This window comes from Nomascus leucogenys, chromosome 18 (assembly GCF_006542625.1).
Source record: "Nomascus leucogenys isolate Asia chromosome 18, Asia_NLE_v1, whole genome shotgun sequence".
NCBI classification, from domain to species: Eukaryota; Metazoa; Chordata; class Mammalia; order Primates; family Hylobatidae; genus Nomascus; species Nomascus leucogenys.
In genome coordinates, this window is record NC_044398.1 from 30,016,210 (window position 1) to 30,033,711 (window position 17,502).

The 17,502-nt window shown below is 44.2% G+C and overlaps 2 protein-coding genes across 5 annotated transcripts in view; one reads left to right on the forward strand and one right to left on the reverse strand.

Moving 5' to 3' along the window:
• Nucleotides 1–1,996, reverse strand: part of DYDC1 (DPY30 domain containing 1) — a 20,229-nt gene extending 18,233 nt beyond the window's left edge. The window contains exon 1 of one of the 3 annotated variants that reach the window (XM_030798247.1): nt 1,950–1,993. The gene's annotated coding sequence lies outside the window, so the exon portion shown is untranslated. Of the gene's footprint in view, nt 1–1,949 lie in introns of all 3 variants that reach the window. The other 2 variants (XM_003274514.3, XM_004091168.2) reach the window with 2 other exon arrangements.
• The window catches only part of DYDC2 (DPY30 domain containing 2), a 23,879-nt gene extending 9,501 nt beyond the window's left edge, over nt 1–14,378 (forward strand). The window contains exons 1-4 of one of the 2 annotated variants that reach the window (XM_004091169.2): nt 2,006–2,063; nt 8,425–8,580; nt 8,941–9,063; nt 12,996–14,378. In XM_004091169.2, the coding sequence (XP_004091217.2) occupies nt 8,434–8,580; nt 8,941–9,063; nt 12,996–13,256 (531 nt within the window). In that variant the 5' untranslated portion in view covers nt 2,006–2,063; nt 8,425–8,433 and the 3' untranslated portion in view covers nt 13,257–14,378. Of the gene's footprint in view, nt 1–2,005; nt 2,064–8,424; nt 8,581–8,940; nt 9,064–12,995 lie in introns of those variants that run through there. The other variant, XM_003274498.3, reaches the window with a different exon arrangement.
• The last annotated feature ends 3,124 nt before the right edge of the window (nt 14,379–17,502 follow it).

Genomic DNA, 17,502 nt, shown 5'->3' on the forward strand with positions numbered 1-17,502 from the left:
CCCAGTGTTGGTAATTTGCTACAGCAGCCCAAACTAAAACAAAAACAGTCTCTGCCTTCATGGAGCTTATAGATGAGAAGGGAAATATTTAAATCAATAAATATGAAATTGCAGTTAAAATAAGTACTATGAGACCAGACAAGAGGAGTAGCTGATCAAGTCAGGAAAGTAAAAAAAAAGCTTCTCTGGGGACATTTGAGCTAAGCTTACATTTACTGAAAAAAAACAGTAAAATTAACATGACAAAGAAGAGAAGGAAGAGTCTTCTAGGTATGAGGAAAGGCCCTGATATAGGAATGAGCATGGCAATTACAGGGGATAGAATGCCATTGTGTCTAAACTTGTCCCTGGACAAATGCATCTAGCATTTTGCATAAAATTTCAGACACAGTGACATCCTGGGGTCCATCCATAATCCCCAATTTTTATTCTATGGATGAACCCCAGGATATCAGTGTCTCTGAAATTTTATGCCATAACCATGTGCATATGCAATATGACAGTGGTGGGAGGGCAAAATGGTATAACTCCTATGGAGGAGAATTTGACAACATCTAGAAAATCACATATGCATTCACCCTTTGACTCATCAATCTTGCTTCTTGGATCCTATCTCAAAGATATAGTTGCAAAAATATGAAATGGCATATGCACACAGTTATTTGCAGCATTATTTACAATAGTCACACTGAAGCACCATCTAAATGTTCGTCAAATTGGGGATTAATAAGAGCAACACAATGGATTATTATGCAGATGTACAAGAGAATGGAGAAACTAGAGAGTGATCTCTAAGACAGAATAAAGAAAACGAGGTGCTGAAATTGTATATGGTCTGTCATCTTTCGTATTAGCAACAGCAGTGGGGAAAGGAATGTGTATGTGTGTACATATAAACATAGTCATAAAAACTCTAAAAACGGAAAACAAACTGGCACAAATGAACCTAATTCCAAATCAGGTTGATATTGGTGTCTTAACCACACAGAGAAAAGAATTATTACAACTGACTTTGGAACACAGTATCTTCACTGTATTTCTTCAGTAGGATATACCTGAAAGACCAAAACGCTACATAGACATCTCAAAGTCATTTGAAGTGAAGAAAAAAAAAAAAGTGAACAGACTCCTGTTGCTGCTCCAGAAAGGTAAAATGTGGGAAGGTAGGAAGGGGGCCATTATCCCTAAAGAGAAAACTTCTGGCCTACCAGTGGGGCCAAGTCAGGGGAGGCTCTGTCTCGGATTTCTGGGCATATCAGTGGGACCCAGGCAAGGCTTGCCAACTCCCTTAGCATGTTCCTGTCTGTGAAACGAGGATAATACCCATCTCTCCTGTGGTAAGCAATATTATTTTTCACATACACCAGTAGGCATCTTGGCTCAACATAAGAAAGCCCTTTCCCACAGAAACAGCTGCCTCCAGCCTGAAGAAGGTGCCAGAGATGGAAGGAGATTCCTTACCCACACCTGGGAGACAGCTAGCCAGCCAGGCGATTGGGCGGGGGCACCCAGGCAGGGGTGCCAGACTTCTCAACTAAAAACCCAGCTCGCCCAGGTGACTCTGAATTTCAGATAAACAACGAATAACTTTGCATGATACTATATTTGTACCGAAAGTAACTCGTTTATCTGATATTCAGTTACCTCAGCATGCAGTACCGTATTGTATCTGGCAACCTCCCGGGGCGCTCAGTGTGGTTTTCCCACCTGGGAGTCTGGAAAGGTCTCCCGCAGCCCGCAGGAGACGCAGCGCTCCCCGCTCGGGGGGAGCAAGAGGAGGACAGCCGGCCGCTTTCGGGAGCCCCAGGCGCGAAGCGGCCTCTCTCCGCCTCAGGTGAGTCCTGCTCGACGCCCAAGGCCCAACAGTCAGAATGGCCTCTGCCCGCCGGACCCAGCGAAGCTAGGAGAACAAATCTCAAAAACAGTTCGGGCCTTTCCGGTGCGCTCACCCCTACACACGCGCCTGCTCGCCACCCAGGAGCCGCGTCCCGTTGCCAGGCAACGAGAGCGCGCGCCTCAGGAGCCCGTGTGGGCGCCGCAAAGCGGGAGGGGCGCGCGGATAGGTGAGCAAAGGGCACGCGGTGGGCGGCGGAGGGGGAACGCGCAGCAGAAAGGAGGGGGCGTGGGGGGTCGTGCTGCAGAGAGGAGAGGGCGTGCAGGAGTAGGAGCAGGTGGCAGAGTAGAGGGGGCGCGGCAGAGTGGAGGGGGAGTGCAGGAGTAGGAGCCCGCCGCAGAGTAGAGGGGGCGCGGCAGACAGGAGGGGGCGTGCAGGAGCGGGGCGCCCGGCAGAGAGAAGGGGTCGTGCACAAGGGGGCGCGCGCGAGGGGAGGGGTCAGAGAGGAGGGGGGCGTTCAGGAGGCGGGCGTGCGGCAGAGAGGAGGCGGTGTGCAGGAGGGAGAGCGCGCACGAGGGGGGAACGGGCAGAGAGGAGAGGGAATGCAAGAAGGGGAGCGCGGCAGAGAGAAGCGGGCGCGCTCCAGGGGGCGGGGCCCAGGGAGGAGGGGGCGCGTAGGAGCCGGACGCCAGGCAGAGAGGAGCGGGCACGCGGGAGGGGGTTGTGCGCGCGAGGGGTCGAGGAAAGGCGTATGTGGAGGCGCGCGGGGTGGGTGAGCCGAGGAGACTTGCTACACAGAAACCTGGAGGAGTGGGGGCACACAAAAGAGCAAGGGACCCTGACTGGCAGGCCGGCATGCTCTCGGAGAGATGAAGAGGTGGGGCTTTGAGGAGGAACCAGGAAGGGCAGCCAATCGGAAAAGGGCGGAAGACCTTCCAGAGTTCCTGGAAGACCTTCACTGCAAGCTGCTAATAGCTTGGCAGTTTCACAACTCTGCACCTTTGCTCTTGCTGGTGACTTCTGCTTGGTTCCTTTCAGAATCAATTCGGGTGCCCCACCACCGGGAAGCCGTCCCGTCTCCACCAGGCCCAAGCCCTTGCAGTCTGCTCTGGCCTAGTCGTCTGTGCATGTACTAGCCTTTCGCGTGCTCTCTTTCAGCTTATGGGTGGGGCAGTGCCAGGCAAGAGAGGCCTTAGTAGATGTTAGTTGAGATAGTAAATGCCAGAGTGGGCGCGGAAAAATCAAAGGGAAGCATGAGCGCAGGTGTCAGAGCTCTCTCAATGAATAAGTCAAGAAATATTTACTGAGCTCCCAGTGTGCCAAGCATGGGCAGTATACAGCAAACAAAGACAACCCCTATTCTTATTACCTTGCCTACTGAGTGCAAGGCCAGGAAGTGTGTAAGCAGACCCTCAGGGGAGCTCTGGGAAACACTGAAAAATAGCCTCTCCCCCCATTGGTGAGTGTACCCTAAGTTGGTCTGAGTGGGCTTTAAAAGGCATTCCCTTGGCCAGGCGCAGTGGCTCACGCCTGTAATCCTAGCACTTTGGGAGGCGGAGGTGGGCGGATCACCTGAGGTGAGGAATTCGAGACCAGCCTGGCCAACGTGGAGAAACCCCATCCCTACTAAAAATACGAAAATTAGCTGGGTGTGGTGGCACACACCTGTAATCCCAGCTCCTCGGGAGGCCGAGACAGCGGAATTGCTTGAACCAAGGAGGCAGAGATTGCAGTGAGAGAGATTGCGCCCCTGCACTCCAGCCTGGGTGAGAGTGAGGCTCTCTCTTAAAAATACAAAATAAAAGGCATCCCCCTTGACTCCTTCCCCTCCAGCCCTCACATTGTGGCTCTATGCTGGCTCTACTGTCTTTGTACCATATCTTAGTGACTGTTGGGCAAACACATTTCATTCAGATCATTGTTGAAAATGGGCAATTTACAGTAGGTGGAGGTATGCCAATATAGCTTGCCACATGTAACCAGTGTGGCAGCCACTCATGACCAGAGAATGCAGGGTTGGTGATTCTGCCTTCTGGGAAGGACAGTTCTACAGTGATCCAGGCAAAGTAGATTGGTAACTACAGGTTGCTTGGAGATTTTATTAACATGCAGGTTCTGAATCTGTGGGGTGGGATGGGACTGGAGATTCTGCATCTCGACAAGTCCCAATGTGTCCGGAATTGGTGGGTTCTCGGTCTCACTGACAAGAATGAAGCCGTGGACCCTCGCGGTGAGTGTTACAGTTCTTAAAGGCAGCATGTCTGGAGTTTGTTCCTTCTGATGTTCGGCTGTGTTCGGAGTTTCTTCCTTCTGGTGGGTTCGTGGTCTCGCTAACCTCAGAAGTGAAACTGCAGACCTTTGCGGTGAGTGTTACAGCTCATAAAGGTGGTACAGACCCAAAGAGTGAGCAGCAGCAAGATTTCTTGCAAAGAGTGAAATAACAAAGCTTCCACAGTGTGGATGGGGACCCTGTGCGGGTTGCCACTGCTGGTTCAGGCAGCCTGCTTTTATTCCCTTATCTGGCCCTACCCACATCGAGCTGATTGGTTCATTTTACAGAGAGCTGATTGGTCTGTTTTACAGAGAGCTGATTGGTCTATTTTGACAGGGTGCTAATTGGTATGTTTACAATCCTTGAGCTAGACACAAAAGTTCTCCAACTCCCCACTAGATTAGCTAGACACAGAGCACTGGTGCATTTACAAACCTTGAGCTAGACACAGGGTGCTGATTGGTGCATTTACAAACCTTGAGCTAGACACAGGGTGCTGATTGGTGCATTTACAAACCTTGAGGTAGACATAGAGTGCTGATTGGTGTATTTACAATCCCTTAGCTAGACATAAAGGTTCTCCAAGTCCCCACTAGACTCAGGAGCCCAGCTGGCTTCACCTAGTGGATCCCGCACCGGGGCTGCAGGTGGAGCTGCCTGCCAGTCCCACATAGTGCGCCGGCACTCCTCAGCCCTTGGGCAGTCGATGGGACCAGGCACCGCAGAGCAGTGGGTGGCGCTCATCGGGGAGGCTTGGGCAGCACAGGAGCCCATGGTGGGGGGGAGGCTTGGGCATAGTGGGCTGCAGGTCCTGAGCCCTGCCCCGTGGGGAGGCAGTTGAGGCCCGGCAAGAATTCAAGCAAAGTGCTGGCAGGCCAGCACTGCTGGGGGACCCAGCGCACCCTCCGCAGCTGCTGGCCCAGGTGCTAAGCTCCTCACTGCCTGGGGCCTGCGGTGCTGGCCGGCTGATCTGAGTGTGGGGCCCACCGAGCCCACGCCCACCCGGAACTTGCGCTGGCCTGCGAGCGCCGCATGCAGCCCCGGTTCCCGCCCGCACCTCTCCCTCCACACCTCCCTGCAAGCAGAGGGAGCCGGCTCCGGCCTCGGCCAGCCCAGAGAGGGGCTCCCACAGTGCAGCAGTGGGCTGAAGGGCTCCTCAAGCGTGGCCAGAGTGGGCGCCGAGGCCGAGGAGGTGCCAAGAACAAGCAAGGGCTGAGAGGGCTACCAGCACGCTGTCACCTCTCACCCAGGTGATGGAATGCTGCTGGTCATCTGTCATCAGACCAGCTTTGAGTAAGAGGGGTGTAGAAGTTTGTTTATCCAAATGCATTGTTTCAAGTGGGCCACACATATTGGCAGGAGACACCACCCACCTCTGTCCCCACCCTCCATCACTACCCCACTCAATTTTTTTTTAATCCCCTTACAGGTCTTGGGGTCAGAAGTCCAAAATGAATCTTATAAAGCTAAAACCAAAGTGTCAGCAGGGCAGGTTCCTCAGGAGGCTCTGGGGAGAATCCATTTTCTTTTCTTTTCCAGCTTCTAGAGGATACCCTTGGCTCAAGGCCCTGAATCACATCCCTTTTTCTCCCTCAGCTCTGTCATCACCTTCCCTGTCTGACCGTACTGTGTCCCACTTAATAGTGACTCCTGTGATTACATTGTTCCTATTCAGATAATCCAGGATAATCCCCCATCTCAAGAACCTTAATTTAATCACAGTTACAAAGTCTCTTTTGCCATTTAAGGTGACATATTCGTAGGTTCCAGGTATTCAGACATAGACACATTTGGGAGTCATTATTCAGCCCTAGAACAAGGACATTCTCTTACTCATATTTCCATTATTCAAAATTAAGAAATTTAACTTAGATAAATTATATCACATAATCTACATTTCACATTCAATTCAACCAATTTTCCCAACAATGCCCTTCATAGAATTATTTCTTCTTCTTTTCTTTCTTTTTTATTTAGACAGGGTCTCACTCTGTCACCCAGGTTGGAGTGCAGTGGTGAGATCTCAACGCATTGCAGCCACAACCTCCTGGGCTCAAGTGATCCTTCCACCTCAGCCCTGCCCCCATCCCCTCCAAGTAGCTGGGACTACAGATGTGCGCCATCACACCTGGCTAATTTTTGTATTTTTTGTGGAGACAGGGTTTTGCCTTGTTGCCCAGGCTGGTCTCAAACCCCTGAGCTCAAGTGATCCTCCTGCCTCAGCCTCCCAAAGTGCTGGGTTTATAGGCGTGCACTACCATGCCCAGCTGAATTATTTTTTCTTGCCCAGGCCCAATCTAGGATCATGTGTTACATGTAGTTATTATAGCTGTTCAATCTCCTTTGATCTATAAGTTACTCTTTTTTTTTTCATAACCTCAACATTTTTAAGAGTACAAGGTAGTTGCTTCGGATTTATTTGATGTTTCTTCAATTACATTCAAATATTGCATTTTAGGCAGGAATCCACGGAAATGTTTTATGTACCATAAGAAGTGCATCACATCAGGAGGCACTTGATGTCACTTTGTTCCTTTATTGGTGACGTTTACTTTGATTACTTGGTTAAGGTTTTGTTGGCCAGGTTTTGCCACTGTAAAATTTCTGTATTTCCTTTGGAATTAATACTTAATTTGTGAGAAGAAACTTTGAGACTATGCATATATCTTATTCCTTGTCAAATATTCACCCAGGTTTAGCACTCATTGACTCATTGATGATCCTGCTTTGATTCAGTTATACTATGGTGATGAGGAAATGGCAGTTTTTTAAAACTCCATTATTCTCCCCACATTTATTAGTTGGCATTCTACTTTAACAAAGAACTTTGCCTTCTCCCTTCTTAATCTACTTATATATTCTCATATGGACTCATGGATTCTTATTTTATTCTATAAGTTATAATCCATTACAGTCACTATTTTAATGGTCAAACTGCCCCAGATTTGACTAGTAGGAGCCCCTTCAAGCTGGCTTCTCTGTCCCCAACCATTGTATTTTTTAGAATTTTCTTACTTTCTGGCACAACAAAATGTTCCAGGCTCATTAGACTTGTCCTGCCCCAGCCTTGGAATCAGCCATTTCTCCAAGGAGCCCTGATTCCTCTTAAGTGACGAAGGCTATTTACAAGCAAGGTTTATATGCTCAGTGTGCTCATTGCTACTGAAGTGTTTTGGTTTCAAGGCCCTTGCAGTGGAGAGAGCTAGGAAATATTTTTTTCTATATCCATAAGATAGATATGTATAAAATAGATATGCATATCTGTCTACCTGTTTTTCCTTCCTTAAGCTAAAATATGGGGAGTAGGGGGGCAAATTGAAAAATGCCTCCAGAAAATGTTAAGGCTAGATCTGAGCTTTTATTATTTGCTGGGCTCTTTTGGAATTAAAATGTGTCAACTTCAGGAATATGGAATCTGTCAGGAGGAGGCCAGGTCCTAGGTCATTTCATGGCACAATCCTCCACTGAATAGTGTAATAAGCACTTACTCTGTGCCTGACTAAGTGCCTGGTGTGTGTTTATTATCTCCTCTAATCTAATTATTACGAGCTACATACTTTTGTTACTTTTATTTTACAGATGAGAAAACTGAGGCTGAGAGAGACTGAGTCACTTGCTGAAGATCACACAGCTAATAGGTGGCAGAATCAGGACTGAAACTTGGTCTGTCTTATTCCAGAATGTGCATTCCTACTGCCACAATTCCCTGCACTCCTAAGTTGGGCTACATTGCCTCCAGCTCTTGAAATATGATGACTAGCAAATCCTTAAGTAATAGAGAATGGAATATTATATCAGGTGCTAGCAGAGCTCCTGACAAGCAATAGCTGCAGCACCAACATTTTCCCTCTCTCTTCTTCCCAGTGCATTTCCATGGTCCCTTGTGAAATAAATGAGCCTATCTTACCTGTGTCATAGATGGCTGTAGCCTCCAACCTCACAATAGCACAGCCTGCTGGGTGCTCAGAGCCCCTCCCCAGGACCTCCTGCCTGCTCCTTTATTTTCTCTCTACTCAAGGGCAGAAATGTGTGGGTAAGGGGAGGCCTTAGCCACTCTTATCACCAAGGTACCAACCTCCTCCCAAGCCTGATAAACCCTAGGACCTACACTGTCTGACCTAGTGCGGCTGGAGAGCTTTAGAAAAAAGTCCATTTGAATATAAGAGCATGTAAGTGTTTGTTGGTTCTTTTGGGAAGGGTGTGATCCAGAAGCACCTCATATTTATCCTGAAATAAATCTGAATTGGTTAGAATGTGTCTATTTTTAATATCAGATTAAGTTTGTAAAATAGTGTGACTTTGTTTTGATGTTTTCCAGGCTGCCAGGATGGAAACTAACTACCTGAAGAGGTGCTTTGGAAATTGCCTGGCCCAGGCACTGGCAGAGGTGGCGAAGGTTCGGCCCAGTGACCCAATAGAATACCTGGCTCACTGGCTTTATCATTACGGGAAAACAGTGAAAGCAAAAGAAGAGGTGTGTATGTGCACTGGGATTTAGGGAGGGCCCAGCTTTCCCAGAGTAATTTGAAAGCCAAGACACAAGGCAGGATTCTGGAGCTGGCCTGGGGAATTTTTTGGTTTATTTGACTTGCTCTTAGAGCCAGATATCCCTGAAGCATGGGGATCCTGGGGGCTCATTCAGAGGAGTGGGGCTTCAACTCAGAGGAGCTGTGGAGATGAAGAGTTTGTAACTACTAGCAGGCTAAAGCTAGTTACAAGAGGAAACTCAACAGGCCCAAAGAGCCCACAGCCCAAATCAGTCCCCAGTGAGGGGGCCCCGTTTATAAGGCTTCCCTGGGTGCTGACCTGATTCGACTCTGTCACCTCACCCCAGAATAGGGAAAAGAAGATCCAGCTGTGGGAGGAATATGACAGTAGCCTCAAGGAAATGGAAATGACAGAAATGCTGAAACAGGAAGAGTATCAGATTCAACAGAACTATCAAAAGCGTCACAAGGTAGGGAGAAGGACTCAGCTTTGGGTTGCCACACACATCCCAACGATGGACTCCAGGAAAGCCACAAGTCAGCCCAGTCCCAATCCAAGGCACATTAAGGGTCCCTTTAGCTTGATTTTCAATATATATGCAAGAATTCACATATTTGCATATAAACCAATGTTATTGACAATCTTTGTTAATGAAAAAAGGAGATGTTAAAAGACAAATTTGTCTTAGATTTTAGGAAATACTCTGGTGTTACTGATTTTAAAAAAATCTAATTTTTTTTTTTTTTTGAGATGGAGTCTCACTCTGTTGCCCAGGCTGGAGCGCAATGGCGCGATCTCGGCTCACTACAGCCTCTGCCTCCCAGGTTTAAGTGATTCTCCTGCCTCAGCCTCCCAAGTATCTGGGACTACAGGCACATGCCACCACACCCAGCTAATTTCTTTTTTTTTTTTTTTAGTAGAGACAGGGTTTTACCATGTTAACCAGGATGGTCTCGATCTCCTGACCTCGTGATCTGCCCACCTTGGCCTCCCAAAGTGCTGGGAATACAGGCCTGAGCCACCATGCCTGGCCAAAAAATCTGATTTTTAAAAAATCTATTCACTTGGGGCCAGGCGCGGTGGCTCACGCCTGTAATCCCAGCACTTTGGGAGGCCGAGGCGGGCGGATCACGAGGTCAGGAGATCGAGACCATCCTGGCTAACACGGTGAAACCCCGTCTCTACTAAAAATACAAAAAATTAGCCGGGCGAGGTGGCAGGCGCCTGTAGTCCCAGCTACGCGGGAGGCTGAGGCAGGAGAATGGCGTGAACCCCGGGGGGCGGAGCCTGCAGTGAGCCGAGATCGCGCCACTGCACTCCAGCCTGGGTGAAAGAGCAAGACTCTGTCTCAAAAAGAAAAAAAAAAAAAAAAAAAAATCTATTCACTTGGAACAAATATTTTTTCATATAAGATCCTTTGATCCCTTTTCAAGTAGTATTCAATATTTTTCGGAAACCAAATATGGTTGTTATCCGTGCATACTTCAGATATTTAACTTAGTATTTAGTATTTGGTTTATTATGTTCTATTTACTTTTCTGTGAAACTTCAGATGCCTCCTCTGTGATGCTACAATATTGGATATAAGTTATTAAACTGGAATAGCTAAAGACAACTCGGCATTCGTCAGTCTGACAAGCCTATCTTTTACCTCCCACAGTTTTTTTCACAATCTCCTGAAAAACACCTTATGCCATTCTATGCTTTCTACAAAGTAGTAGATACCTGGATAGAGAGTCATCTCAATTGCAATGTTGGGTTTGATATCTGACATCTTTTTAACTATCACTATACTCTGTGCATTAAAGTCTTTAATGCAGTCCATTACAATTCACCAGCATTTGCTAGCTTCCAAGCCAATTTGAAGACATGAAAATATTAAGCTTATTTACATTTACACTAATATACTCAACATCCTCATAAAGAATATATTTGCTTTTTAAGCCTGGATGTCTTGTAAATAAATTAAATCAAAAGATAGTTCATTCTATTGTTTGACAATAGTCTAAAGGAACTCTCCCTCAGGAAGAATTCCTTCTTTAAGCAATTGTTTGGAGATAGGAGAGGTGAGGATCATTCAGCAAAATTTGTCATCACCTTGCTACCCATCTCTAATCCATGTCTAACACCATGCTTTACTGTTAATAGAAATAGAAATATATAAGGCAATAAGAAATATATAAAGAAGACTCCAAAACTCCACCCTAGTTTTATGGTAGCTTTATTAAGGAAAATTTCTCGGCTCACAGCAATATTTTGAATTGTCTTTTTGTGTTTCACTGAGGTTTTGCATCCTGCAGCAATATTCTTTAACAAGATTTAGATAAGTAAATGGTATGTCATTCTTTTGCCAAGTGTGTGATGTAGGCAGTTGTAAGGGAAGATGGGAAATGATAAGAAGCACAATGTCTAGACTATGTGCAAGTTCTCAGTTTTAGGAAAGAGTTCATGTGTAGGTTGTGATTATGGAAATTGATTCCCTATGTTAGAAGGAAATAAAGAGAACCCAAGAGTGATCTAAAATGAAGCAAATTTATAGTTTACCTGGCAAGAGAGAGCCACACATTAAGATGTGAGTTACTCTCCAAGAAAACTTTGACAAGGCTAAATAAAGGACAAAGAGGCAGAGGTGTATCAAAACGACAAGATTCCAAGTTCTGGTTTCTGATTGATTCAAGTTGGATTACAAACTGTTCCTTGCTGTTGGTCACCTTCACATTTTGTGTGACTAGTGCTGGGAAAACCAATTTCAAACTGGCCCAGGATGGGTTGCATAAAATTTCAGCAGGGCTGCTAAGTTTACCTGATGAACTGATATGCATATACTCAAAGCTTTGCAGTTTTTTCCTTAATCTCTTTAAAAACAAAAAAACATCGTGACTTGGATACAGGTTAGCGGATACAGGTTAGCGAGTCTTTGAGTACCCCAGATTGAATACTGCTTATCTAGTGGATGTATCAAAAGAGGAATAGAAACAGAATACTATGTATGGTAGGGCTCATACCCAATTATCCGAATCAAAAAGTATCCATAGAGGAGGTAGAATTTGAGTCAGGCAGAGGTTATCCTTGGTATTGATATCTCTTCATTAAGCAGATGCAGCTTTAAGTAAACCATAATTTTGTTTCTGAGTCAGAAGATAACTCCTATTGTTAATAAAGATCTAAACTATACAAATGTTTTAGAAATACATGTTTATAGAATCAATAGATATTTGCTGTATAGACTCAATAGTTTGAAGTTTAGAAGGGTCTCAGAGACCATGTGGACAAGGATGAGCCCCATAGGGCTCATTGTAGAATGGACCTGTACGACTTCCAGGCAAAGACTGGAGTGGAGTGGGTCAGTAGAGCCTAAGATCCAAGGATTCCTACCTCAGCCAGGGACATGGATGTTAGACTGCTCAATATTGTCTCATAGGGCACTGAAGCTCTGTTTGTTTTTTTCTTGTGTGGTTCAGTTTGGATAATTTCTACTCATCTACCTTCATGTTTACTGACCATTTCTTCTGCAATGCCCTACATCCCATCTGGGGATTCTGTGAATTTTTTCACTTCAGATATTGTACTTTTCAGTTCTAGAATTTCTATTTAGTTTTTTAAATATAATTTCCATTTTCTCTGCTGATACATCTTAACTTTCACATTATGTCCATTTTCTACCCTGGATTTTTGAAAGTATTTGTAATAGCTGTCCTTGTCTGTTAATTCCATCATCTGTGTCATTTTGGGACCTTTTTCTTTCTTTTTTTTTTTTTTTTTTTGAGACAGAGTCTCCCTTTGTCACCCAAGCTGGAGTGCAGTGGCGAGATCTTGGCTCACTGCAACCTCCGCCTCCCGGGTTCAAGTGATTCTCCTGCCTCAGCCTCCCAAGTAGCTGGGATTACAGGCACCCACCACCACACCCAGCTATTTTTTTTATTTTTAGTAGAGACAGGGTTTCACCATGTTGGCCAGGCTGGTCTCAAACTCCTGACCTCATGATCCGCCCATCTCGGCCTCCCAAAGTGCTGGGATTACAGGCATAAGGCACCGCTCCCAGCCCATTCTGGGGCCTTTTTCTATTGAATACTTTTCCTCTAGATTATGGTTCACATTTTCCTACTTTTTTACTTCTGGTAATTATTCCTTGTGTTCTGGACATTGTAGAGGACATTTTATAGGGAGTCTAGATTGTGTTGTTTTCCATTAAAAGATGTTGGGTTTTGTTCTGGCAGGCAGTTAAATTATTGGTGAATCAACTTGATCCTATAGGTTTGGTTTTATGCTTTGCTAAAGCAGGGCTATTTCAGTTTGGTTCTTAGTCTCTGGCATGAAAATAGCAGTATTGTGTTTTTGCCATACATCTTGTATGCTTTAGTCTCTAATAATAGCTTTTCAGCTTTTTTGTTTTCTATTTAGGAACTGACTTCTGAAACTGTTTCCACAAAGACCATATTCAGGCAGGAGGACACAAACCCCCTTGAGAAGGAGGCCTTGAAGCAGGAATTCCTGCCAGGTACTTCCAGTCTGATTCCAGGAATGCCTCAACAGGTTCCTCCTTCAGAGTCTGCTGACCAGATTGACTGGAACTTCAAAATGCCACAAGAAATAAATTACAAGGAGGCTTTTCAGCATGAAGTTGCTCATGAAATGCCTCCTGGCTCCAAATCTCCTTCTTAGGTTACCAGAAGGTAGATGCTTCTGATTTACTTCTCTCAAAGCTGGAAGCCAAGAAAATGGCCAGCTAGAACCAAGATTTAAGGGGCTGTAAAAGGAGAGTTCAGGGACTCTCCAGCCTACTCCTGTTCTGAAAAACCCTTAATCATGTGGATATTTGAACTAGTTATAGGATAAAATAAACTCAGAATAAGGATTTAAAACAAGTAACCAAATGGCTGTGACTTTTTCCTCTTGTTTTATCAATGTTCTGGAGACTACACAGTGAAAACACATCTGTTGGGGTGATCAGACCCAACACCAGGCCGTGGGAGCTACAGAGTCTGGCAGAGTCAATGGAATGAGAAAAGACAAGTTAAGAGAGAAAGTGGGACCAGGGGGCCAACACTAGTATGGAGGCTGTGAAGGCCCTGAGCTCTGGAAGCCCACGCTATTTATTGGTGATCAAACAAAGAAACAGGTGGTGAGGATGTGGGGGTTGAAAGGAAGTAGTGTATCAAGCGAATGAACTACAGCTGTGACGGTTTAGCATTTTCTTTTAAACATGGCTACTGGAGATAACGGGAGTGCTAGAAGCAAGGAGTCAGCAAGTCTGGACACATTACAAAGGCCATGAGGGGTTTTATCCTGGACCCTGGACATGTTCCAAGCCCTGCCTCAGCTTTTCTCCTAACACTAAGCTTTCCTCCCAACACACATGCATCTCATGTGTTCATGTCTTAACTTTTGCTTCACTTCACTGTCAGGCCTTTCAGAGTATTTTTTACACATATCCTGGAGTCTACCTATGTCACTGATAGCAGATATTTTTCTTCAACATATATTACCAATTTTTTAATACTTTTCTCAATTTTTGTAATTGTGGTAAAATACATGTAAGACATACCATCTTAACCATTTTTAAATGTACAGATCAGTTGTATTAAGTAGATTCATATTCTTGTGCAACCATCACCACCATCCAGCTGCAAAACTCTTTCATCTTGCAAAACTGAAACTCTACACCCATTAAACAATAACTCGCCATTTCTCCCTCTCCCCAGCCCCTGGCAACCACCATTCTTTCTGTCTCTGTGATTTAGATTACTCTGTAAGTATGTTGTATAAATGGACTCATACAATATTTGTCTTTTTTGTGACTGGCTTATTTCATTTAGCATAATGTCCTCCAGGTTCATTCATGCTGTAGCATGTATCAGAATTTCCTTCCTTTTTAAGGTGGAATAATATTATGTTGTATGTTTATACCACGTTTTACATATCTATTTATTTCATTGTCCATCAATGGGCATTCATCCATCAGGATATGTTCACATTTTAGCAATTGTGAATAATGCTGCTGTGAACATGACTCTACAAATATCTCCTCAAGACCCTGCTTTCAGGTCTTTTGAGTATATGCCCAGAAGTAGAATTGCTGGATCATATGGTAATTCTGTTTTTAATTTTTTGGGAAGCTGCCATTCTGTTTTCCACAGCAGCTGTACCATTTTACATTCCCACCAACAGTGCACAGGGTTCCAATTTCTCCACATCCTCGCCCACACTTGTTATTTTGTTGTTGTTGTTGTTGTTTTGATAGTAACCATCCTAATGGATATGAGGTGGTATCTCATTGTAGTTTTGATTTGCATTTCCCTTATAATGAGTGATGTTAAGTCTGTACTTATTGGCCATTTGTATATCTTTTTTGGAAAAATGCCTATTCAAGTCCTTTGCCCATTTTTTAATTGCATTTTTTTTTTTTTTTTTGCTGTTGAGTTTTAGGAGTTCTACATATATTCTAGATGTTAATCCCTTATCAAATATATGATTTGCAAATATTTTCTCCCATGCCGTGAACAAATGAACTGTTGCCTTTTCACTGTGTTGATAATGATGACAAGTATTTTGAAACAACTTAAATGGTAGTAAACCTTAAAAGTTTGAAAAAAAAGTTTTTAATTACTTTCTAGCTACATTCATTCAAATATCATCTATATGCTAAGGACTTTAGATTTATATCTTTAATCAAAATTCCCTGAACTTGACTGCTTGATGTCTCTACTTGGATGACCAATGGACACCTCAAACTTAACTCGTCTCAGTGGACTTTCCCTGATAGTTTCTCTGAAGCAGTTTCTCTCCATCCTTCCACTTGCTCAGGACAAAACTCTTGGTGTCCCCTTTGACTCCACTTTTTTTGTCACCCTACATCTGGTTTGTTGGCTTTCCACTTAAATAAAGTCAGAATTCAACAACTTGAATGCCCAAACCACACTCATCTTTCTCTAGGTGATCGCAGTAGCCTGTTAACTAGACCCATCCTTGACCTTCTCTAGTCTGTCCTCAATACTGGTTACAGAACACACATAGCAGTAGTCAATTTTCTAAAATAATAGAAATATTAATACTAAATACTATTTATGATGTATTAGTATAAGCTATGAAAAGTACCTGGGGGAATAAACACCAGACTGTTAATAGTGTTGTCTCCAACAAAAGTAACTATCAACAGAGTAAGCGGACAACCTACAGAATGGGAGAAAATGTTTGCAAACTATGCATCTGACAAAGGTCTAATCTCCAGTATCTATAAGGAACTTAAACAAATTTACAAGAAAAAACTCAAACAACCCCATTAAAAAGTGGACAAAGGACGTTAACAGACACTTCTCAAAAGAAGACATACATGCAGCCAACAATCTCATGAAAAAAGCTTGTCACTGACCATTAGAGAAATGCAAATATAAACCACAGTGAGATACAATCTCACACGAGTCAAAATGGCTATTATTAAAAAGTCAAAAAATAAAAGATGCTGGTGAGGTTATGGAGAAAAAGGAACACTTATCCACTGTTGATAGGAGTGTAAATTAGTTCAACCATTGTGGAAGACAGTATGGTGATTCCTCAGAGACCTAAAGACAGAAATATTAAACTATTCGACCCAGCAATCCCATTACTGGGTATATATCAAAAGGAATATAACTTTTTCTACCATAAAGACGCATGCATATGTTCAATGCAGCGCTATTCACAATAGCAAGGTCATGGAATCAACCTAAATACCCATCAATGATAGACTGGATAAAGAAAATGTGGTACATATACACCATGGAATACTATGCAGCCATAAAAAATAATGAGATCATGTCCTTTACAGGGACATGGATGGAACTGGAGGCCATTATCCTTAGCAGACTAACGCAGGAACAGAAAACCAAATACCACATGTTCTTACTTATAAGTGAGAGCCAAATAATGAGAACACATGGACACATGGTGGGCAACAACACACACAGGAGCCTTTTGGAGAGTGGAGGGGGGGAGGAGGGAGAGGATCAGGAAAAATAATTAATGGATAATAGGCTTAATACATGAGTGATGAAATAATCCATGTGGTAAATCCCATGACACATGTTTACCTATGTAACAAACCTGCACATCCTGCACGTGTGTCCCTGAGCTTAAAAGTTAAAAAAAAAAAGTAGTGATGTCTCAGTAGCAGGAATTATGGGAGACAATGACTTTCAGTTATATATTTTTCTGATAATCCAATCTTTCCAATGAGTATGAATTACTTCTGTAAGAAAAAAGGAAGACATGCCTTCAGTAAAGACTGGATTTTAGAATGTTTCCACTTAGAGACATCAAAAGGTTGAGTCTTGTGGCTGCCTCAATGTCTTTCAACTAAAGGCCAGAGGCCAAGTATTTATATTCCTTAGTTTCTTAGTTAGTACCTCCTTCAGTTCTTTTTTTTGAGATGGAGTCTCACTCTGTCACCCAGGCTGGAGTGCCGTGGCACAATCTTGGCTCACTGCAACCTCCACCTCCTGGGTTCAAGCGATTCTCCTGTCTCAGCCTTCTGAGTAGCTGGGATTACAGGTGTACACCACCACGCCCGGCTAATTTTTGTATTTTTAATAGAGACAGGGCTTTACCATGTTGGCCAAGCTGGTCTTGAACTCCTGACCTCAGGTAATCCACCTGACTCAGCCTCCCAAAGTGCTGAGATTACAGGCGTGAACCACTGCGCCCAGCCCTTCTTTTAGTTCTATTGGACGTATGCTATCATTTTTGTTAGCAACCATTTTTTAAGCATTTGCATGTCCTGAGAAGGACAGCTGCATAATTTGTAGGGCCCAATACAGTATGAAAATACAGAACCTATAAAGAATTTCAAGATGGTAACAACAGAGCTCTACTGAGGGACAGTGTTCCCAGGGGACTGAAAATTGTAAAGAAAAATGGCCCAGTTCCCCTATCC